We start from the raw sequence: 24,296 nt of genomic DNA, 5'->3' as shown, positions 1-24,296 counted from the left end.
TTTGATTCTGTGGCATCTTCCAGTGAAATGGTTTTTGGAAGAGCATCTGAAGCACATAGAGCTTAGTAGCAGAATGAAAGGGTACAGTAACACAAAACGCGGTGAAGTTTTTAAAGCATGATCATAATCTTTAAAGAAGAGCCCCACAGCCCAGTGTTTGCAATTGTTACACTTACCCTGTTCTTTGTCTAAGTTATGAGGTTTCAGAAGTTGATTGATTTAATTCAAATTTTACAGGGGTGGAGGTCTCAAACTGAATTCCCACGGACTTAATGGAAGTAGACAGCTGCATAGAGAAGAGGTTACACCATGGCTCCTTCCTGAGAGAAGCAGTAAGGTGAGATTGCTAAACATCAGAGAATCCTCATAGGACCCCCAACCTTGTAATTGAATCCATATGAAACCAGGTTCATTAGTTTCACTGCCTGTGAAATAACTTGTTTAGCAGGGAGTGGTTTTAATCTAATGCTTACATTTTTGACTTGAGAATAAGTAATGTAAGGGTCAGTTTGTTTGCCAGATTCATTTTTAGAGTTTTTTTTTTCTGAAGTTCAGTTTTGAAATGGAAAATACATGCTAAAGAGCTGTTTTCTGTATTTTGAGTTGGCAATAAGCCCTCTAATTTTAATATTTCTAGCTACTTTGCACTCAAAGTGGGAGAAATGGTTAGCTTTTTGATAGCTACAGATTTTTATGTAAATCTCAATCTAAGTTAAAGATGCAGGAAAAGTTCTGGGAAAGTTTTGAATGTGAAAAAAAGAAAAAAATGGCAATGGGACATAAGACCTTAAAAACCAGGTTTGAATATGAATGTTTTATAAGTTGTATCTTGTTTGCTTAAATGCCAAATTAACTGGTAAGAGGGAGTTCAGCATAAGTAAGCTGAACCATTGAGTTCCCTTCCTTTCCTTTACACTTTTTTCCCCTTCTGACTCATTTTCAGGACTGCTGAACATATGCAGCCTACATGCAAACTTTTTATCACCAGTTTTTGTAACTCCAGTCAAAATATTTAAGAAGACGTTTTTGTTTAGCACTAAGAGTACATCCAAGCCAAATGTTTCATTTCAGCCTATAAAGCTTTGTTTGTTGTAATTTCAGTATTGATTGATAATGCTCAAACTAGAGTAACAAAATTAAGCCTTCTATGTCAGTCTGAGCTTGCTAAACAAGAAGCTGTTAAAAGGGAGAAAGTATTCAAAAATTTGTATTACTGCTGTTTCATGCTACAACATGAAGGAATATGTCAAAACTAAGTAAATTAAGCATGTTCATCTTGTCAGTGTTCTGTGCTGCCTGGCTGGTTTCTGATGTAGCTGTAAAAGTTACATATTTCAGATTTGCCAATTTTAACAGTCCTCATAATGCTGACTTTTTCAAGTGTTGCTTGCAAGGTTTCTAACTCAAAAACATGAAGGCCACTGTTTAAGAGAAATTTTCGTTGTTGCACTGTTGTGATTTCAGAAATTTGGTTAACACAACATGGCTTATCAAACCCTTTACAAAAACCCCTGAAGAATTTCATAAGTAATCTGTAAAAATATGCCAGTATGACTTTAGGAGAACTACAGGGTAATATTTTTGTGTATTTTTACACAAATGCGTAATCTTATCCTTTAATTTTTTAGGTATGCTTGGCAGTGACAATGGGCTATTTATTTGCATCAGATACTCGTATATGAAAAGATCGCACTTCCAAAGAGCTTAAATATTATATCATCTTCTGAAACAGAATGGCAGGCTTCAAGCGAGGATACGATGGAAAAATTGCAGGATTGTATGACTTGGATAAAACTTTGGGCAGAGGCCATTTTGCTGTGGTCAAACTTGCTCGTCATGTCTTTACAGGTGAAAAAGTAGCAGTAAAAGTAATTGACAAGACCAAACTAGACACTTTAGCCACTGGACATCTTTTTCAAGAGGTTAGATGCATGAAACTAGTGCAACATCCCAATATAGTACGGCTGTATGAAGTGATTGATACCCAGACTAAGCTATATCTTATCTTAGAGCTAGGTGATGGAGGAGATATGTTCGATTACATCATGAAACATGAAGAAGGTTTGAATGAGGATCTGGCAAAAAAATATTTTGCTCAAATAGTTCATGCTATATCCTACTGCCATAAACTGCACGTAGTTCACAGAGACTTAAAGCCAGAGAATGTGGTCTTCTTTGAAAAACAAGGACTTGTGAAATTGACTGATTTTGGATTCAGCAATAAATTTCAGCCTGGAAAGAAGCTCACCACAAGCTGTGGATCTCTTGCATATTCTGCTCCTGAAATTTTACTTGGGGATGAATACGATGCACCAGCAGTGGGTATGTCCTTTTTGAATTCACCTATTAATCTAAAGTACAGTGGTGTTGTAGCACTCTGTTTTCTGTTTCAAGATAATGCCCCATGTGAAAGCCAGCTAACTGGCAAGAAATAATTTTATAATCTGGATGAGTTATGGATGAATTAATGTTGGAGCAGCTCTGTTTGAAGGAGATACTCAAACATTTGCAAAAATGCATAAAAGTTCTTTGTGTATGAAGTGATGCAATTGTATGCATTGTAATTAACTTTGCTACTAAGAATGTGAATACAGTGTATATTTGTACTTGTTAAGAGGACCTATCTCCTTTTCAGAGAAGTGCCTGTTTTTAATTTAATGTCCATTGTTCCCCCCCATTGCTGCTGAAAAAAACCCCAAACACCCAGAGTGATTTTCTTAGCTCATTTCAGCTACATAAGCAGCCTGGACTCACACTGTCATTCTTATGTCTTCTGCTGCAAGGTGGTGGGAATCAATTTCTAATAAATACTAATTTGTCTAAACCTAATCAGAGGAGAAGATGGGGAGTTAAAGAAGGCTTTAACACTCCCTTCTCTGCCCTTTTCTTGTCTGAGAAAAAGTAGAGAGTGAGTTTCTAGTTGCTCCCAATTGTTTGAAAGGTAGAAGAAATAGTAATGTGTGGATTTGTCTGTATGTTTCTAGCTGGAAAGTGTGCTAGGCAGACTGCAGATAATTCTCTTGCTCTCTCTGTTAGGTCTACTGCATATGATATTAGAATTAACTTAGAGTTTTTTTTCAAATAGTCGTTAAGCATTAATAAGAGTCACTAGATAATATTCTGTAGTCATATAGGTTACTCCTATCTGTTGGTTGAGATAGAACTTACCTCTACAATAAATTCAATTCCAAATGATGCTTCAGAAATACCTTACTGTAGTCAACATGTCTCTAGTTCTTGAGTTCCCAGTATGTGATACTTATACTCTCTTAACAACACCCATTAAGGCTCTGACACAGCTGTGTGTGTGTTTTGCTATGGTTATAGTAGTAGCTGTGGTGATGGTTTAAATTAAGACTGACTTGCCGATTTTCTTACCAATCTACTGGAGGTAAACAGTCTGCTAATTTTACATGCTGTCAAAGTATTCCTGCAGGCTAGTGAACTAAAATTCTTGCATTATTTTTAATATAAATATTTTTAGCTAGTAGAACTTGTGGTCTTTGCTTAAACATTTGAATGTTACTTCATGGCTTCTAACTTTGAATAGGTGTTTTACTGTGGGCTACTTTTGCAAGTGCTATAGTTAGGGATTTTAGAGGTCTGTGCTATTTGTGGTTTTGCAAATCCATGGTGATGCTGAAGTGATGCTTGACAAAATGATTTCTACTTGGAGGCCCCTGTTAGATGAGTTAGTTCTGGTTTTATTAGTGGCAAATCGGGGATCCTAACTCCTGAATTTTTCTGTGGTGTTCTTTGTCTTTTTATGTTGAGAATTTCCTGAAGCATGAGTCCTGAAGCATGCAGTGCCCTCCGAAGCTACATGAAACAGTACATTTGTTAAGTATTCTATACAGTGTCTTATGTGAATTACGTGTTGAAAAAGAGTAGCAGTCAGATCTTGGACACTGAACAAAAACTGAAGTTTTGTAATTGCTGCCCAACTGAAGATGCTTGAAATTAAGAATAAATTAGACATTTTCAAAGAAGAGAAATTATATCAGTTACATTTTGGTGCTAGTAATATGCAAGGTGTGTATATATAGCTTGAAATTATGGTGAAGCGCTGTGAACTCATTCAGTTGTTGGATGAATAGGGCTATTAATATTGCAGTAATGACTGGCAATGGGAAAGATTTTTTGCAGTTAGGATGAAATTATATTATAGCTGAACCAATCTAAAAGTTAGTTGCTTATGAGAAAGGAGGTCATGCTTTCTCCAGTGTAGCTACATGGTCCTGCCCCTTTATGAGCATCTGGTCACTTGAAAACCAGCTTGATTTACTAAAATGCCAAATTAAAAAGGATTGCCCTGCTTATATGCTGTGCATGTTAAGGTATATTTGCATTCATTAAATATTTTTTAAACCTTTTTTTATGTATCCAAAGTTGTTGCTGTATTTGCAAAAATTACTGCAAGAAAAACTGATCAAGGTATACAGTGGGTTTTTCTTGTTGAAGATTTTTTCCACAAACATGTCTTCTCTGGTGTCTTACAAATAATATTAGAATGTGATATGAAGGATACATTTGTTTGCTGCAAAGAGCTGAAATATTCCGGGCAAGTTTTTTACTATGTTATATGCTTCATAAGTATCATGGAAAAGCTTGCTTTATGAAAACATAATTGTTTCAGCCAGTTCAGGGATTAATGTCCCGTTTGTGATGCTACTTTAAAGTTTTCACACTTGAAAAGAGACTATTTAATTTAGGTCTCTCATTTCCTTTTGTGTTTAAGGCTGTAGTTAAAATGAGGCAAGAGGAATATTAGGCAATGATCATACGCTCCCAGGGCTTTTGAAAAAGCTGAGTTAGATATTAAGTTCTGTTGCCTGTAGTTTCCCATATTTTTTTCACACTCAATTAAAATTTGTTCTGGTCAGAGGAAAGTGAGAAGACTGTTGTTGCACATAAAGTTCATTTTGTAAATCGAATGGACATATTTTAGGTCAGGCTGAGTTCTGTCTAGAGCAATGGTGCAATCCAGTGAACTCCAGCAGTATTCAGAAGTCCGTAACTACAGGTGAGAAAGAATAAAGCATGCTTCTGGTAATACTTTTGCTCTACCAGCATCAACAGATTGGATCATTAAATGAGTAGAAATCACCTCTTTCCTAGGTGATAAAGTTTAATTACAGTTTTTCAGATCAGTTGATTCTTTCAGAGGAGAGCAAATTCTATTTTAACTGCTTGGCATCTCTACAAAGTGTTAAGTGCTGTGTGGGCTACAGTAATTCTGGAAGACATTGGCACTTCTGATAGGTTTTATTATTATAGTCAGATATTCTGTATGTGGTTTTGTAGCTGCATGGAAACATTTGCAGAGTGAATTCATCCTTCTAGGGATGAGAAATGGGCAAATTCAGATCCTTAAGACTGTGATTGTTTCTTTAGCAGTTGAGTGCAGGCCTCTAACAGGGTAATGTGATACACAAATAACATTGTAGGTACCATCAGGATTACTTAGCCCTGTGGTTTGTTGTCACAGCAACACCAAGAGAATGGTGGCAGCATATTCCTCATAAAAGACACGACTAACAAGAATATTGTGGTTCCTGTGGCTCAGTGCTATACTGCTGCATACTACTGCAACTGGCAGTTTGTAGTCTAAATCCAGTTTGCTGCTGCCTCAGTTGCAAAGGATAACATCCTGCCTCGTTGCACTTCTATAACATCCATTGCTTTAGTAGTTAGATGGTGGCTTTCTTGTGCAATCCAGACCTGGGTATCTTGTTAAAGAAAACAGAAGATTTGTCATACATACATTTTGCTTTCCTGAGATCATTATACTGCTTTTAGACCCACTTTGTCTTTTGTTGGAATGATCACGAATTCTTTTGTTTTCTTTTTGCATCAAATGTTTGCATTCTTACTTAAATATAGTGTGGTTGGAGTGGGTTTTCAAAGCTTCAGCCACATTTATCTGTTGCTTGAGCCTTATCTAGCCTCTGGAGCTAGTTTTGATGTTTCTGTGTGGGTACAGCTTTTATTCACAAACTGAATGACTAGTGTAAGCGTAATGGCCAGTGTGTATAACACTAACCTTTTGCGCAATAAAAATGCTGAATACAAGGCTCGAGTTAAAAAGATGGTAAAATACTTGCAAACAATATACGGTATTGAATCATTTAGCATACCTGACAGCATTCTGGAGTTTCAGTATGCTCAAAATCGGATTATAGCCCAATATGACAGAAATGAAAAGCAAGAAGTCCTGCAAAAACTTTCACTGATTGTTCTGTTTCGAAAATCTCCCTTCTTAATGTTGTATTGCAGCACTATAGAACATTTATATTTAGATATATTATAGAAAAAGCTTGAAGATACAAGGGTGCAGAAAGCTAGAAGTGTAATACTTAGCTGCTTCCAGCATGAAAGGTCTTCCCTGTTTTGCTTGTACCAGTGCAGTTTACTCCTCATGTGCTGCACTCTATTCCATGACTGACCATTTGATGAATTGTTTTTATCAGCTCACTTGACAGAAACGTTTTCTGCCTTGCCTTACCAGAAGGCTTGCCTTCTGCCAGGTTAGCAGAACTGGCTGTTCCCTTAGCACTGAGTGAAAGAGCTGGTGCAAATGAAGTGAAGGGAGCATGCAGTTTGGATTAGAGTACTGGGAGAAGGTGGTAGGACCTGCCCTTTTTTTGTGTTAGCAAGTTCAGGTTCGATGAACTCAGCCTAGTTTATTTATTTTCAACTTCTATGTAAAAGAGAATCTCATTAAGTGTCCGAAGTGTGGTTTTAGGAGAATTGTGTGCTCTACTTTCCAGCTTCAGATGATTTTTTGAAGCAAAACAGAAGGAATTGTTGTGAGTACACAGTATTTCCATGCTGTGCTTTCTTCCTGTGTCCTTGTGTTAGTAGCCACACTCTTCTGCCTTCTCCCTGCTGTGCTGTGTATCTCGCTGCTGAAAAAAACAAATCAAATTTAAAAAAAATGTCAGAAATGAGCTTTTTGTAATTTTTAGAAGGGGCAAATACAAGGAATTGGTTGGTAGAACACGTTTAGGAAGTTTCAGTCTTGAGGATATTCATGCCATGTTAACAAAGAATTTACTTCTGTGCTGATTGGTATGCAGCTAGGGGAGTCTAATTTTTGTGTAGTATGTTATCCTTTGATTCTGCTTTTTACTCTCAATCCAATTACTTATTAACAAGAAAGTATTCTTAATGTCTCAAATTGAGGGTGTTGTGCTACAGGTTTAGGAGCCTTGTATCCAGAAATGAAGTTATGATGTGATGGAGCTGTAATGAAGGGTGGGAGTCTGTGATCCTAATGACTTCTCAGTAAATCTGTGCTGGCTAATACTTATAAAGTATGACTTATGTTCCATTCTGGAATACTTCATGCACACGTTTTAATGCATTCACCAGTAAATTACTGGGTGAAGCAAAGAATAATTTATCCAAGTGAAGCTGCAGAGGAGAACCTGTCAAGACAGTCTTCAGTTACTATCATATCAGCTAAACTGTAACTTAAGTATAGGGATGATTCTTAGTCATCTCACTGAGTTTGTGAGGGAACTGTTTTCATAATATTTCAAACTGCTGTTGTGGAACAAGATTTCATTATGACAAATACATCTCCATAGCCAGGAAGCTTCATTTCATGTATCTTGCGAACAAATATTCAGATTACTTATGTTCAAGCCCATGGCTGACTAATTTGACAAAGTGGATATGGTGGGACCTAAATCAGTGTACTACTTACTATAAACCAGATGCTCAAGCATTGCATTCACCCATGGAAAGCTGTACTAAGACCTTATTTTTTTATAAATAAAGTGCTAATTATACGTTCTACAGCTTAAACCTCTAGGCAAAGATAGTCAATCAGAAAATATGAAGCATTTCTTAAATACCAGGAGCACACTCACCTTAGTATTTATATACAAAGGAAACCAAAAACATTGCAGTGAAATGTGCATAAGCTGTATGTGCTCTATAGACTGGTATGTCCAGTGATTTTGAGAATATGTTTTATACAGAGAGAAAACCTTCCTTTTACATTTAACTAATTAGTATTGGTGTTCATTCTGGCTCATTATTTCCTGGAGCAGGAGTTTTGGAATTCACGCAGAAAACATTGGTTTTGTTTGTGTTTTTAATGTAGACTCGGTAACTTCTGAAATGTGACTAAGCAACAGAAACCAAAGGAGATGGAATGCATTTCTAAATGCAGAATTGATGAGTCAAGCAGGCTGTTTTGGAATAAAGGCAGTGGCATGTGTTCAGTAAGACCTTTCAAGGGTGGTGGTTTTTGTCAAAATATCCTTGCTGAAATTTGAGAGTCAGTAATTACTAAAAAAAAGGAACAACTTTTTTTTCTATATTTGAATAGTTTTATGCAACCAGCAAAACCCATGCTATTGTCTTCAGGGAAAACTAAGTGCTAGTTGCCAGACTGAATGAAAATAAGAAACACTTCCAAATATAAGACTGGTTACTGACGATCATGTTTTAGTCAAATAAAATAACATCTATAGAGCAGACTCTTTCATCAGACAGATAAGCTAATTATGAAAATAAATTACTAAATGCCATTTGCTGTTCATGCTCTTTTTTGGATGGATGGGGGAAGGAAAAGATTTCTAACTCACTTGTGTATGTGTTCTAGTAGCGATTTTAATTGGATTTGTAGTGCTTTAAAACAAGGAGAAAACCCAGTTGTGCCTGTTAATTTTGGAAATGTTTCGAGCATTGATTGCAGATGATCTCTTCCTCAGCTTTCTGCAAGGAAAAAATAAATTCTACTTTACAAAGACCCCCAAAATAGCTGAATTTAAGGCGGTGGTATCCCTGAAAACTAGAGCGGTCAGTACATAAGTTTATTCAAAGCCTTTTTCATTAAAAGTTAAAGAATGGAAGAACAGTTCAATCACTTAAAGTCTGATCATCTGTGAAAAAGTAATCTTTGTTGTTTACCCATACTTTTCAGATTTCACAAGTGCTCCAGTTTGAGCATCTTCCAGCAGTCTGTGCACATGGTAGTCTAAAAATACTTGTGATACATAGAAATGCTGAAATAATTAACAGTTACTCTATATTATCTTGCTACTGACTTTTTATACAAGAGATGCAATTTTTAAAAGCTTTTTAGCTTATATAGGAGTGGAAATATTTTTCTTATTCTCCTTTTGAAGCACAAGTATATCAATAGTTGCTATCCAAACAATTCAGTATTATATCAGCTTTTATCCTTTTATACTCTAGGATGTAATTTTTCATCACTTTCTAAAGTTTAATTTTCTGCAATGTTTGACATGTCGTATAAATTTTTACTCTTCAACTGTGTTCTGGTTCTTCAGACTATTACATGAAGCTATGCTATAAATGTGTTCATTCTGTTTTCCATAGCTTATGCTGTGAACAGGATCTTAAATTTCAACTTGTATAAAGCATTCTTACCACTGAATTATCAGCTTGTACCTACTCGGAGCCCAGTGAAGGTTGCACCCCTAAATTACAATCCAAACAAAGCAGTTCATAATAGGGTTTTTTGTCTGGAGTTTAAAACAGCAGTCTTTACATACTGTTCAGCTGCTGCATAGCCCTGACTGTGCCCAAAGTGCAGAGATGCTGATGATCTTTGCATTGGATTTTGCTTTTTACTTCTACATAGAAGAACTTAATATTTAAAAGCTGATGTGTCTTTTTCTATGGATTGGGCTTTCTTCCATAAATCTGTTTTGAAGCAGTTGTGATCACATTCTTTAATGTCTTAAGATTGCCCATGGTGCTGGAAATTGGGGTCCATTTCCATCCTTCATTTATCCACAGTGTTGATACTGCTGCAGTGGCAAAATAAACATGTAAACGTTACTGTCATCTCCATAAAAGATTTGGTTTTTTTTTTCTCATTAAATGGCTTCTAGTAGTAAACATTACAACGAGAAATGCATAAAACCTGACTAAATTTACTCAGTGTTACAAATCACTTTTGAAGAAGCAGACTTTCTGGAGAAAGATTTCTCTTATTAACTGAGAAATATGTACTGTATAAACTGTTAAGCAGTTCTACATTTAAGCTAGAAGAAAAAAAAAACCCACCTTTTTCCTGTCAAGGACAAAAATAAACAACTTTAATAAGCAGACTCAATTTACATTAGGTACTTAAAAGTGAAATGTGTCTATTTCGATATGAATATGTGTTTTAGGCTGCTTAAAATCACAAATTCACATAGCATATACAAAGCGTGACATGTTTGACTTCTGAGGAGCGGTAGAAATTTGAATCTTAAGGTATAAGAATCCCTTATGTCACGTAAACTAACTTTCTGAAATCCATAGTGCTTATTTTAGGAGTAAATGAGGAACTTTAGAAAGCAATCAATACCTAATGAAATGGTGAAGCTCCAGTGGTTAAGCAGAGGAATATGGATATCCTTTGTACAGTGCACAAACTTGAGCATAACAGATGTTTGACTGCCCTGTGTTAAGGCAGGCATAGCATAGACAGCTAATGATGTAGTTTGGTTTCTATGGCAGTGACTTCATGTTATGTAAGGAAGTTGCATATACAAAGCCCTGGTTGTTATGATCCTGGGAATCCTGCTTTAACAGTCCTTTCAAGTTCAACATTATTTAATGGCTTTAAAAACAATAAAATATTCTCTACTGCATCTAGCTACTACTGCTTTTAGAAATCCTAATCTCGCGTATTTTATTCTTGTTATAGCAATGGCAGTTTCAATATACTACTATGCAAATTAAAGGCTAAATTGCATCTTGAGGTCTTCACTGTGCTTTTGAAAGAGACCTAGATTTTGACCACTGCAGTATACCTGTGCCTTCCTTCAACATAATCCTTTGAAGTTTTACAGGTCATAAGCATGCTCAATGCAGCATGTCAGGCCTAAGTTCTAAGTTCAGCTTTCTGAAGAGGGCAAATTAGATTACCCTTTAAGGGGAGTAGAGCATTAATCAGTTTCCAGAAAGCCTCCAACTTCTAAATTACTAAGAATAGTAAAATAACTTGAAATTGTTAAAAATAAATTCTTGGTTAGATCTGCTTTGCTAAAAGTGGGTCTCTGTAGCCCTTGTCTTCCCTTTGTTTCTTCAGTTAAGAGTCTCAAATCTAGAATTGGCAGTGGCACCTCAGTTCTGAGCTGTGATAAGGGAATATAACTGCAAATGTATGGTGAGTCATTGGCCCAGGGCAAGGAGTTTGGCTTACAAAACCTGCTCCTTTATCTGGTTGCACTATCCAGCAGTACATTTATTACAATATCTAAAAGTTTTGTCTTAAACCTGATTAATTTTTATTTTGGCATTAACGTAGCATTTTAGCTAATATCTTAAAATGGTATGCAAGGGGAGTAAGGTACATCTTTGCAGAGTTCTTTACTGTGTATCTCTATGTCAAACCGTATTTGCATTGAACTGAAGGGAAACAATGCTGTAGCCCATTTAAAGGTCGCAAAAAAGCAGTCTTACTCTGCACTCAGATCTTGCCCATATAGTTCTGCACATTCCTTTGTGGTTTTTTGATATTGGTGCTTGTGTAGCCCTTTAGTGACCTAGTGCCATTCAGTGAATGGGTAAAAATGTAAATAGATGTTGTCATCTTTGCTTTTAAATGTGTATCTACAGCTTCTAATGGTGTGTAAAGGTAGGAAACTGTCTCAGCTAGGATTTTTCCCCTGAGTTGACACAAGGTGTCAACATACTACAGGGGCTCTATTCACTTAAAAAAATGTTTTGGCAACTGTGTGGCGATCTAAAGAAAAACATCTATTCCTTAAAACTGAGTTTTTATTTTTCTTCCTCCTTTTCCCAGTTATTAGCAGGTCTAATAAGAGATGCTATTTTTTTTGAAAGCCTTGCTTTGATGAGATGTCAGGCTTTTATCTCATTGCTGCTCCAACATCTTTCTAATCTGCTTATGCAGCTGTCTTGTCACAGTTGATGCTTTTGACCAAATAAGATCACTAGATCTTGACTGAGGCTTTCACACAGTTTGAGTGAACTCTCTCTTTTTAATAGGGTAAGAACAGTCTTTGGGATTTACAAATGAAAGATCAAGGTGTCATTTTCTGCTGTGCTGGTGGAAGCAGTCTCTCAGCAGAAGGAGTTATTCCCATTTTTTGACACCTAGGATGTGAGCAGAAATGGTCAGTAGCAGGGTACAGAACAAGAATGGGCAGCATGTACTGACCAAGTGTTGGTCAAAGCACTTGATCAGCTGAACGCAAACCTCCATCTTCTGTCTTCCTTAGGATCCAGAGGACGGATAAGTTTTCTCTGTTAATAGGAAAGAATAATAGAGCAGCACTGATTATGACAGCACAAAACTGAATGGCAAAGAATGTTCCTGTTTTGTGGCTTTGTGTATTGTTCAGGGAAATAAAAAAAATCCTGTAAAAATGCACTATAATAAAATAATCTGGTTCTCCTTTACTAATTTCTCAGACAGCCATGCATAAAGATCTTGCATCTCTTAGGCAGATGGCACTATTCTGGAAGCAATTCTCCAAAATGTACCATAGTTATTGCATTAAATGGGTGAACAAAAAATTGTATCTTAGAAGCATAATTTTTATTTCTTTAAACCTTTTTTTGCAGTATTTTTCTGAATTTGACAGTAAAACACGCAATTACAAATCTCCAGTAGAGAAAGGTGGAAAGCACAGATGCAGGATTGATTTTTTGCATATATAGAATGGCTTAAAAATAAAAATTTGGGTATAAACTTAGTATTTCTTGCATGTACCATATAGTTATTTAACTGTTGATCTTTTAACTCTTTCAAAATGTTATGCGGGTATTAATTCATTATTTTGGACTATCTGCTTTGAAATCTTCAGAGTTTAAACATTGGCTTTCAGATTACACTGAAGGCTGGCAAACCAGCATGTTTAAACTTACTTGCATGTTGGGAGTGTAGGTCACCTACTTAAATTCAGAAGAGATGTTTATAAACAGTACTTTCAATCCTCAAGTTTATGGATCCTTTTTACAAAGGAGATTATTTTCCCCTTTTTGATAGTACTATCTATGTCAAACTATAAGTGTCTTCAAAACATATAAAATAAAAACTTTATAAAGTAAAACTGGAAGGGTATCTGTTGTCCTGGAAACTGAGATAAGAAGGACATGAGGTTATTGGAGCAAGTCCAGAAGAGAGCCATGAGGATGATAAGGGGGCTGGAACGCCTCCCAAATGAAGACAGGCTGAGAAAAAGTTGGGGCTATTCCGCCTGGAGAAGAGAAGCTGTGTGGAGACCTCATAGCAGCCTTCCAGTGTCTTAAAGGGGTTACAAGGATCCTGGAGAGGGACTCTTCGTTAGGGGCTGTAGGGATAAGAAAAGGGGTGATGGGTTTAAATGGGAGATTTAGGTTGGATGTAAAGAAGGTCTTCCCTGTGAGGGTGGTGAGGCACTGAAACAGGTTGCCTAGAGAAGCTGTGGCTGCCCCATCCATGGCAGTGTTCAAGGCCAGGTTGGACACAGGGGCTTGGAGCAACCTGGTCTAGTGGAAGGTGTCCCTGCCCATAGCAGGGGGTTAGAACTAGATGATCTTAAGGTCCTTTCCAATCCAAACCATTCTTTTATCTGCCAATAAAAATTCTGCTTTTTATTTAATCCAGCGTGTTGTGTGTTTCTTGGAAAAAGTGAATATATGAAATTTTGTGAGAAGGGCAAGATACTGTTGTTACTGTTCTTATTTTGTTTAGAATTGCACGCAGCTGTTGTCTTGAGTAATGGTGGTAGTTTGAAATACCACTGAATAATCCACTTTTAAAATACCAGTTCCGTTTTTCCATTGTTCTTCCTGCGCTCATATATTTCAAATTAAGTTACTTGAAAATTTGTTTAATGTTTCCTGCTTCCTGTCAGCATTTTTTTACCACTTCCTTTACACTTACCATACACTTACTGTACGCTTTACACAGTGAGAAGTGAAAAATAATTGTGTTATAGTGGAGCTGAGACAACACTGTGCTGCTTTAAATGAAGCATTCAAGTTCTGTGTGTTCACACTATCAATGTTGTTTTAGTTCTTGCTGTGCTGTCATGCTTTCAGTTTCTCAAACACCTAGAATGTGCTGCTTCTCATGGGCAAAAGGAAGTATATTTTTACTCTTGGTGCTTCATGCTGCAGGGAGGGTGTCTCTGAACGTCATCTGGTGTAATCCCCCTGGTCAAGCAGGGACGCCTAGAGAGATGCTCCAGTCCCTTCATCGCTTTCATTGGTCTATCTCCAGTATGTCCATATCCCTATTGTACTGTGGAGCCCAGAACTGGACACAGAGCTTCAGATGTGGCCTCAGAAGGGTCTTCTCAATTGACCTGCTGGCAACACCCCTCCTAATTATTGTGATGCATGATTATGATGATTGCTTATGTATTGATCATTCTTTTTAAGCAAACTCTCATGGATTATTGTCTGAAATGCTGGATGACAAAATGTAGTGAGCTTTGTCATTATGCAACTTTTGTAGTCAAAGACCATCAAAAACTTCTGCAAACACCTGTAACCAAAGATCTGTAGGCTGATCTCTGGTCACTTGTATATAGGAAAAAGGCTGCTGGAAAATGCAGTAAGTTTTGCCACTTTGGGGTGGGGGACACACATGCAAACACCGTGAGTTTTCTTTTTTCTTAGATGTGGCTGTAACAACATGTACATTTTCTGTTGTGCATTTAACAAGGTGGAAACTTGCAATTGACCAGAAAGAGAGTCTTTTTAAAGATGTTGCATCATTTATCAGGTTGGTTGGTTTTAATTGCAATGTAGAGTTGCAAACAAGTGACTGGGTCTAGTTAAACTGTGACAGAGAAAATGGACCAGGAAGCAACCCCTTGATTAGGGAGTCTGCATGTGAAGGAGCAAGACAGAACTCTTGAATTTGGCCTCTTAATTCACTTGTCTATGCTTCCATGAGAAGAGGCTTGCTATAATATAATAGGAGTGCTTGTGAAGGTGACCTCGAGACGACATCTGTCTTGTGACATAATAAGGTCTGCACTAAGTCTTCCAGTGATTTTTCTGTCTTCAGTCTTAACATGCAGATTAAACTTCTTTAGGCACAATATTTTCTTGTTTCCTAGTTATTATTGTACTTTCAAGTCTGCTTAGGCTGCTAAGCTGTGTCCTTGACACTCTGAGCTAAGTCATTTTAGCAGCCATGACTGTAGATTCAAGGAAGTTGATCTTCAGCCACAGCTATAAAAATATGGTGAGAGTAAAAGCAATGGAATTTTTTCTCTCCATTGCTATTTGTTGGTCACATCAGAATAAGTGTCTGCTATATTGGCAGGCTAACAAAGTACACATTTGTCTGAAAAATGTAATGGTAAGCTTTGTAGTATGCAAGAATGAGATAGTATAGTTGCTGCTACCCTAGTGCTCTTTGCTGAGAGTGTAAGAAAACGTATAGATGATGTGACAAGGTCAAAGAGTCTTTAGCACCATTTCAAGTTTCTAACAAAACTTTTTTCTGCATACATGATGCCTTTTTAGTATACATCTTGTGCATTTTACAAAATGCATGACACGTGGACATAGAGTACCAGTTCAGTGCATAGAATCATAGAATCAACTAGGTTGGAAAGGACCTTTAAGATCACCCAGTCCAACTGTTACCGTAGGAATGGTACCTCATGAACAGTTCCAACATGATTGATACTTCACTATTAGCTAGAGTTTGTATTTTATTTCTCTTGCAGGTGTATTTAAAAAAAAAGAGAGGAAAAAGCTTGTTTCATTAGTTGGGTTCTGCTTCTGAAGAGTGTTTTTTATTCCTTTTATAACATAAATGTTCATCCAGGTTTATCTAAATAACTTTAGGAAAACTAAAATGATATCTATCATCATAAATCCTTCCAAACTGAAATAGAGAAGCATATGTATATCCAAGAAAAGAAGCCACTTGTGTAAAACAGAAAATTGATTAAGAGGCTGCCTGCTAAAAGGAAAGACTTAAGGATGTTTAGTATCTATTCAGTGCAGTTGAAACTTCAAGGTCTACTAGAGTTTCCTGTATATGATGATTTCATGGAACTTTAATTTCTGTCTTACTGAGATTGCTATTCTTTTCTCAATACTGTATTACTGGTTTAAGCTTGATTTCTTAGAGTATTGTGGGATTTTTTTCTTCTGTTTAAACACTTTATATGCTTATTTTTAGCTTACAACTTAATTATATTGCTTCCCTTCCCAATATTTTTCTCTTGGCTTAAATTTACCAATGTATATTGCTTTATTATCGCAAACATAATTTGTCTGTAATTATGAATACTATGCGAACTCTTCACAAATACTTTGTACTGAAATAAGACAGGGAGAATTCTATTATGGGGAGAGTATCAAACAGAATACTAGGATAGATCATACCACAAAATAGATCTTTAGGCAAAGATAAGAACCTAGGAAGGACATGAATATCTAAAAGATGACTGTTCATAGGAAAGCATAAGTTCATATGTTTTATGTGCTTGCAAAAAATGAGTTCTTGTAATCTGTTGTGTTGTGGGACATCCAAACAGATTTGGATAATGCCCCAAAACCTTTGGCGGCTTTCAAACAGAACAGCAGGAGAAAGGTATAAGTAGTTTTACAAAATTAAAGATGTGTGTCTTTTAGATCAAATCATCCCTCTTGTGAGGCTTTTTAAAATCCCATATTACAGAACATTTAGCTTTCTGGCATGAGGCTATCAAAGTATTTAAGCACTTACTGAATCTTAAACATGGGAATAGTCATGTTAAATTTGCAGGTATGCGTGATATGGTGTACAGGCCTCAAAATGCTCAGTACCTACAGAATTGAGGCCTTAGTAAGCCTAACAGATCAGATAATTGTCTGAGTTAATAGGATATACTTACTACAAATTAGAGCTCGAACAAAAATTACCATATAGTTTTTCTGTTCCTCTGTCAGCTAAACCATATGAAGAATGGGTTGTAAGTAGCAAAACGAGTAATTGTTTTAGGGATGAATGTATGTTATTTATGTTATTAAATAAAATTGTACCCATCCTTCAGTGTTAAATGCATGTCAAGTATTTTGAATAAGCCATATAAAGTAAGATGCAGTTGGGTGGGTAACTTAGTGTGGTTCCCTCCTGCAAGCTCTTCCCAAGAACAAACTGGTGTGCCCTGCTTCCTCGCCCCGTGCCAGCTGCTTTCCTCTCTTTCCTCAGGAGTTGTCTGACAGTTCAGGTTTTCTCACTTCATCTGTTGGTTTGGTTTTACTGGGTATGGATTGGTGAAGTGCTAAGATGTAAGACCCAAAATTACAGCTGAAATTTCCAGATCATGGAGTTGTAGCGTAAGTGTCAGAGCATGGCCTTTTCTCTAAGCATATATTGTAGTTATTTATTTTTCTTCAGTATGATACTTTTCTCAATATTTAAGCTTCTTGTATTGAATGCAGGGAGACTTGTGAAATATTTTCTTTCAGGCAAACTCTTTATGATTTGAACTAAATGTTAGCTTTTACAGTAAGTAGAAACCAACTAAAGGGCATCATGCCTGGAAGTGCTTCTTTCTCATCTTTTTTCTGTGTCACTTCACTGGGGAACAAGAAAGTTAAGTGTTTTTATATTTATGCAAGCAGGAAATAAAAGGGAACAAGAAGACTCCCAGAGTGTAGTAGAAATCACTGTTAATTGTTACATTGGGATATTTTAAAAAAACAAACCAGAACAAGCCCAACACCAAAAACACCACCACCACCACCAAAAAATACCAACCACCCCTTTACACTTTGCAATATGATTGGTGTAAGAAGATGGTTTTACATAAATTAATGGTTTACCAGTGGAAGTAGCAAAAATCACTGAAGGAAAAACATACCTAAATCAGCTTCATTGAAATAAGTGGCTTTCTTTGGGATTTCTTACTTCAGAGTAACATGTAAACTGTACTAAGACCAATTTATGTTAGTCCTTCAGAAAAGAACATGCTTTGAATACAAATCTCTTTAATAACCTGTGCCTACCAGTGAAGAAAAGGGTAATGAATTCTTCTGAGTGACCAGCTTATCTTGAGCTTTATCTAGCTCTTTGCTGTTGAAGGTGTTATGCATCTCGCACGTTATGCATGACTTAAAGCCATGAATTCTGATATTTTTTCCCCTCTGAAACTGTAAAAGCTGTCAAACAGTGGAACTACTGTGTTTTGTACTTCAGTGTAATTGCAAATGCCGTAAGTAGTGCTTATAATCAGGACTGCAGTAATCACCTCAGTATGCATCTCAAGAATATTTTATGGTTTTTATGGTAATTATGTCTGTTTCTCAACTGTTATTTTACAGTATGTGCTGTATATTTACAGATATATGGAGTTTGGGGGTCATCCTCTTTATGCTGGTTTGCGGACAACCACCATTTCAAGAAGCAAATGACAGTGAAACTCTGACTATGATAATGGACTGCAAATACACAGTGCCACCTCATGTGTCCAAAGAATGTAAAGAGTAAGTAGAGTACTAAAAAACTTGCAAGTATTCATAGACGTGGATTCTCATTACCTTTGGGAACTGCCCATACCATATTATCCATGTGTGGAATATTCCTTGCCTGTCTCCTTCTGTCGATTGGGTAGTTTCTTGGGCACCAGTATTGCTTTTCTTATTCTTTGTGTCTAAAGATTAATCCTCTGATATTTTTTGCCAATATGTTTTTTCCCCACACTTGTGTGACACTTCATTTTGGTTTTACACAATGTATCTTTGTGTGTCTTAGTTGTCATGCATTTTATAAATGACTGAAGAAGTTGCTTATCACTGATTGCTGGATAAATTGCAAGGCGTTGCTGAGTGTATTCTGTGGCAGAGGTTAGAAAGGTAACAATGCCTGCAGGTTTCTGGTCAAAACACAAGTTGTCAAAACCCAACAATATTACAGCAAGTTTTGCTCATCTCCTACAGAAGTTGCAACTTCAAATCAATATTCTAGGCTATCAAGGGAGAAAAATATTGTCTTAAAATACCATATGCCACTTGGGAATCATGACTCATTTTGATACTGTTTTTCTGCAGTGTTCAATGGACCTTTTTTTGTTTTTTTGATGCATTCCAGTATTTCCCTATCAGTTAATAACCTCTTCAGTCCTTTTAATATGTGTCCCAGTTGCATCACTTAGACTATTTTACAGTGTTTGACTGGGTTCTTGAATTTGCAATCTTTTAATTTTCAGTAAGAATTAAAAATCTGGGTGCTTTTAGAAATGCTTGAAAAATGCATTTGATTCTGTCAAAAGCTAGAGCAGCATCTAGGATTCTGCTGCTTGGCACAACATGAAATCTGCTATAGCTGTGGTCATAATGACCTTTCCTCTCTTCACCTGTCATCTGTGTGCTCCAGGAATCTAACGCATAACATGCCATAGCTGTTTTTTTGTGTCTTGTCATTAGTGTCTAGTATTTCCAGGAACATGGAAAAGCTGCTGTCAGTGCTCTCAGCAGCTTGAAGAGCTTTACGTACAGGAAGAGGCTTAAAATACAATACAGGAAGAGGTTTAAAAGAGCTCTTATCAGTGAATTCTGTCGAATAAACCTCTGGAGATGCTGCATGCTCTGCTGAGGCCAGGAAATGTATTTTTGCAGCCTTTTGCTTAATATAGTGGTTAATACTAATTATCTTAAAGGCCCAAGTAGATGTGCTTTTTCTGTGTGATTTATCAACAAGGTATGATCCATTACTCAAGTCCTCCATAGGTTTTCTTAGGGAAAAGACACTGGGAATATTTAAACTTTCTGCTTGGAGTGAAAGCATTCTTGGTGGTTTGGGATGCGTAAGCAAACTTAAAGCAGGAGGTATATGTGGCACATTTGTGGGGTTTCACTACAGGTGCAGTTTAAAAAAAGTCAAATGAAGTATGTAATTTGTTCCCTTTCTGTCACAATACTAACAAAAGCAAAGAAAATCAAGGCTTCCATGTCTCTCCCCACCTTTCGTTTTTTGGTAAAGGCAGAAACTACAGCTACTAAGTATGTATGTGACATTTCTTTTTTTACAGTAGAGTTTCAAGAATCCTGAGTAAACTTCCATTTATAATTCTATGCATCATCTTGCACTAAAAAGAAGTAATAATAAAAGAAAATTGTAATTAGCTTTCTGATTTGTGTGGCCTTACAGTTTAAAGTTGCATGGTGTAGTATATTAGTGCAATAAAAAGCATTATGTGAGAACCGCAGAATGTTCATTCCACATGTTGGAGCAATAAAGTTTCATTAAAACCTTGGCACTAAAACTGTATATTCACATTCTATTTGTCATGCAAAGCCAAAAATACCTCCCCCAAGAATTTTTCACATATAGTAAGTGAACAAGATGTGCTGTGCTAATCAAGTCTTCTTCCGCTGTTTATTTGGGGAGTTTATGCACTTCCTTTCCAGTGCTTGTAAACACTCAGTATCAACCCATTAGTAGGTTTGTCACTTCATCATCTCGGACAGTGTTTTGTTTTGTGGTTTTTTTTTAATCTTTGGATAGAACAGATCACTGTTCTCTCAGGGAAACTGAAGAATCAAATGTCTGATAGCTACTTCAGAATAAAATATTTCTACTTACTTTGTCATTCCATATTCCTGTTGAAAGCAGCAATAATAGAAAATTGTAGTCTGTCTGTGACAGTTGCCCTATAAGACCTATTAAAACCAAACAAACTGGAAAAATCAGGTTAAGAACCTAAGCATAATAAATGAAAACTGCTGTGTTTGTGGCATTTATAGTTTTTAATAAGTCAGTCATTTGTTTTGGTTCAGCAGTATTTGGAATGTCTTTGAGCATAAATAATTTCCCATCACATTCTTTACTGTAGATACTTCTAAAGATCTATTTAGCCAACAGCAGAAAATTTCTTCCTAATGTTGTTCTTACAGTGGCTGCTTTTTAAACATGTGAGTGCATTTTGTTTAGATTTATTTTTTATTCACAGTCTAATTACACGGATGTTGCAGAGAGACCCAAAGCGAAGGGCATCTTTAGAAGAGATTGAAAACCATGCGTGGCTCCAAGGAGTTGACCCTTCTCCTGCAACAAAGTACAATATTCCTCTTGTGTCATATAAAAATCTCTCTGAAGAGGAACACAACAGTATAATACAACGTATGGTCCTTGGGGATATAGCAGACCGAGATACAATAGTGGAGTAAGTTACCAGTTCTATATTACGTTACCAGCTTTCTATATGCAGTTTGTTTTGTACAGCTTTTGCTTACTTAAAGGATGTCGTGAGAACCTGGGCACTTCAGTGTTTAAGTATCAAGCTATTCAGTTTACAGACAAAATATTACAATCTTGCTCTGTAATAGGATATTGCAGGATGAAATATACTGAAGCAGTCCCAACCTTAGGAAAAATACTTAGAAAAATGTGTTTGAACAGTGTTTAATTCCTGCAGCAGTTTGCCACCTTGAGTAAATGTAACTGTTTTTGAATTGCTTCTACTTGTGCTTCATATCTCACACATAGTTGGAAGTGATAGATTCTGGTATTTTTCCATTAGTATGTTACCTGAATCTTCTGTTAACTAAAAATACTGTTCCTTTTATCTACATAATGCAAAAGTCATTGTCACTGAGCGAGCTTGCCAGAAAGCTACAGTTCCTCCTAATAGATTAAACCACACAAATTTCTAAAATATTACCAAAATTGAAAGAGGACTTAAAATTGTGTTTTCTATTTGTTTGTGTTTAAGATGGAAAAACTGTCTGTTGGTGTGTGTGGGGAAGCATTAGTCTTACTTAAGCTTTTAGCTGCATAACAGCGGCATCCTTTCTTGTTAGAATGTCTGAATGATGCTTACTGGCTTATGAACTTGATTTTACCACAAACTTAATGTGGCAGCCCTAAAACAATGAAGGTTTTTCCTCCAGTTGTTGCATTAACAAATATTAGTGCTTTGTGGTTGTAAGTGCTAGTGGGAAAGCCCGTCACTGGGGTACAGCATCAATTGAAATAAAATTTTATCATTTAAAGAATGTTCAGTAAAGGAAGAATTCCTTAATTTCTTTTTGGATTACATTCTGAGGATGTCCTCATCCTACTTAAATTGAAATTACTAGACTTCTTGTCTCTTTATTTTTAATAAAACCAAGACATGCTTGTCAAAACATCAAAAATACACAGTTCTGCTTTCAGGCACTCTTTCTGCTCTGAAAAGGAGAACAGGTTGTGTGAGATGCATGTCCAGTTTAGAGAAAACCATTGATGTATGGTTTATTTCATGTTTTGTACTTTCCGCAGGGCATTGGAAACTAACAAATACAATCACATCACTGCTACTTACTTCTTACTAGCTGAAAGGATTCTGCGAGAAAAACAAGAGAAAGAAATTCAGACCAGATCTGCAAGCCCCAGCAACATCAAAGCTCAGTTCAGGTGAGAATTTAGGAATCTAAATGGTTTCTTTTTTTTTTTTTTAACTTGCCTTTCTGAGAATATTGCTGAATTGCTCAAGTAGTAAAATATTTATTTATTGCAAATCTTAACTGTCTTCAAAGTGCTGTCGACACTTCAGAAATCAGTTACCAATAATATCTTCAATTCCTACACTTTTCATGAAATGACTAATCAATTTGAGGTCTGTGTCTGAAGCAGCAAGTTTTCACATCTGCTAGGAAAGGGTGTGTTCGTCGACCTCAGACAAACTTCTGTAAAAAAATATGCCTGGAAAAAAATCAGTTGCATAATCCATAAACTTGTTGATGGGTAATTAGTTATAAATGAGAAATCACTCTGAATTTGATGTTATGGTTTAATTGTTAGCTTTGATTTTTTCATTGGCTGAACATCCCCTAGATCAAACTTTGAGTAAACATCTGTAGGTTATGTTCTTTCTCATGTCAGTTGATAATGCCTGTTGTCTAAGGAAAACTACTGAAATAACTGCTTTATCAACCATTTAAAGACATTGCAATAGATACTCTTAATTATTTATTTATTTGACAAAAACATGATGGAAAAACCTCACAGCAGTGTTCACTGAGATTTTCAAAGCTTCAGACACAGGAAAACTAGAGGGGGGAACTGGGGTTTTGGCATGTAGTTGGGCTAGACATGTTCAACCAGTCCATTTGCTCTGCAGCCACTTACCAAAGCATCCTGTATGTTCAGTTACAGCAGCATATCCTTTAAAAAGAGCAACACAGGAAAAAAACAAAACCAACCAACCAAAAAAAAAAAAAACAAACCCCACTAAAAAGCCCGAAAGGCAAATAATATAGTTTCCATCAGCACGTTGCTATTGGACAGTGCAGCTTTTGAGCGGTTACTTTTGTTACACATTCTGGTTTTTCATTTCCTGAGTGAAGTGGAAGACTTCTACCGGGGATCTGCTGGTAATGAAAACATAAATCTGTATTAGCCCATCTTGACAACCTTTCCAGTGAAAGTGGACGCTGTGCTGAGGCATTTCCATCAATTTTTCTTCTCTAACCTCCAACCTCTTCAAAAATTGCCTTTAGGTAAAATATAATTGGTAACTGTTATTAACAACAATTGTTAGTAGCTATCTGTTAATGAGAAAACAATGTTAAATGCTTGTGCTGATGTTTAGAGTTGCTGCCTACCTTCAGAGATGTTAATCTATTTGTAGGATTTGGAAAAAAAGACAGGATAGCTTGTTTTTTCCAAAGCTTTCTTTGTGTACCTTTCGTGCAAGGCCACATGTGAGATAATTTAATAGGAATGATAATAGGGACATAAATGCTGTGGTGTCCTTCTGGCATGTATGCATGGATTCTTTGGCCTAATTGATAAAAGTGAAGTACTACTACCTCAAGTTCAATCTAGAATAAATGGACATTTGTTATAAATTAAGGACACACAATTTGGAAACTAGGTGAAAGATACATCATCTCCGTTGGTTGTTACCTTGGATTTAGGCTGGGATTTTGGAGGCTTTTAGAGGAGTCTTTTTGGATTACCATTTCATCTACCTGTATAATGAGTTGTTTCTCTCTGAACCTTAGTGTGGTTCTCAACACCTTTGTCATCTCCAGATAAAACTGCACCCTGTAGGTTGAACTGGAGCAGACTGAAATTTTGTTGCTGCTCCTGTAAGATCACTCACTCAATAATCCCTAATGGAGGATATTTTATCTTGTGCTCAGTGGTTACCAGTACTTTAGAGGAGCTACTGTTGCAGGCAAGCTAAGGGTTGGCTACAGAACAGAAATGATGTGGAGCTCCACCTTACAGATTTTGCTTTTTTCAAGTGTAATACTGTAACTTTCTCTCTGCAGTTCTCTCTTTAACATCAATTTATTTTAAAAAAAGAAATCCAAGCAGAACATCAAATTTATGTAATACTAAGTATTAGTTGTAAAACAGGTTACTTTAG

General features: G+C 36.4%; 1 protein-coding gene across 1 annotated transcript in view; it reads left to right on the top strand.

The window, feature by feature from the left end:
- SNRK (SNF related kinase) overlaps window positions 1-24,296 on the top strand; it is a 39,936-nt gene that overhangs the window by 9,050 nt on the left and 6,590 nt on the right. The window contains exons 2-6 of the mRNA XM_061465037.1: window positions 238-337; window positions 1,629-2,322; window positions 18,282-18,423; window positions 20,889-21,101; window positions 22,199-22,333. Of these exons, the coding sequence (XP_061321021.1) occupies window positions 1,734-2,322; window positions 18,282-18,423; window positions 20,889-21,101; window positions 22,199-22,333 (1,079 nt within the window). The 5' untranslated portion in view covers window positions 238-337; window positions 1,629-1,733. The remainder of the gene's footprint in view (window positions 1-237; window positions 338-1,628; window positions 2,323-18,281; window positions 18,424-20,888; window positions 21,102-22,198; window positions 22,334-24,296) is intronic.

This window comes from Pezoporus flaviventris, unplaced genomic scaffold (genome assembly GCF_033815535.1).
Source record: "Pezoporus flaviventris isolate CSIRO_AGI_PZ_B2104156 unplaced genomic scaffold, CSIRO_AGI_Pfla_v1 ptg000037l, whole genome shotgun sequence".
NCBI classification, from domain to species: Eukaryota; Metazoa; Chordata; class Aves; order Psittaciformes; family Psittacidae; genus Pezoporus; species Pezoporus flaviventris.
Note: the sequence above shows the minus strand (reverse complement) of the source record. Positions and strands in the feature narration are given on the sequence as shown.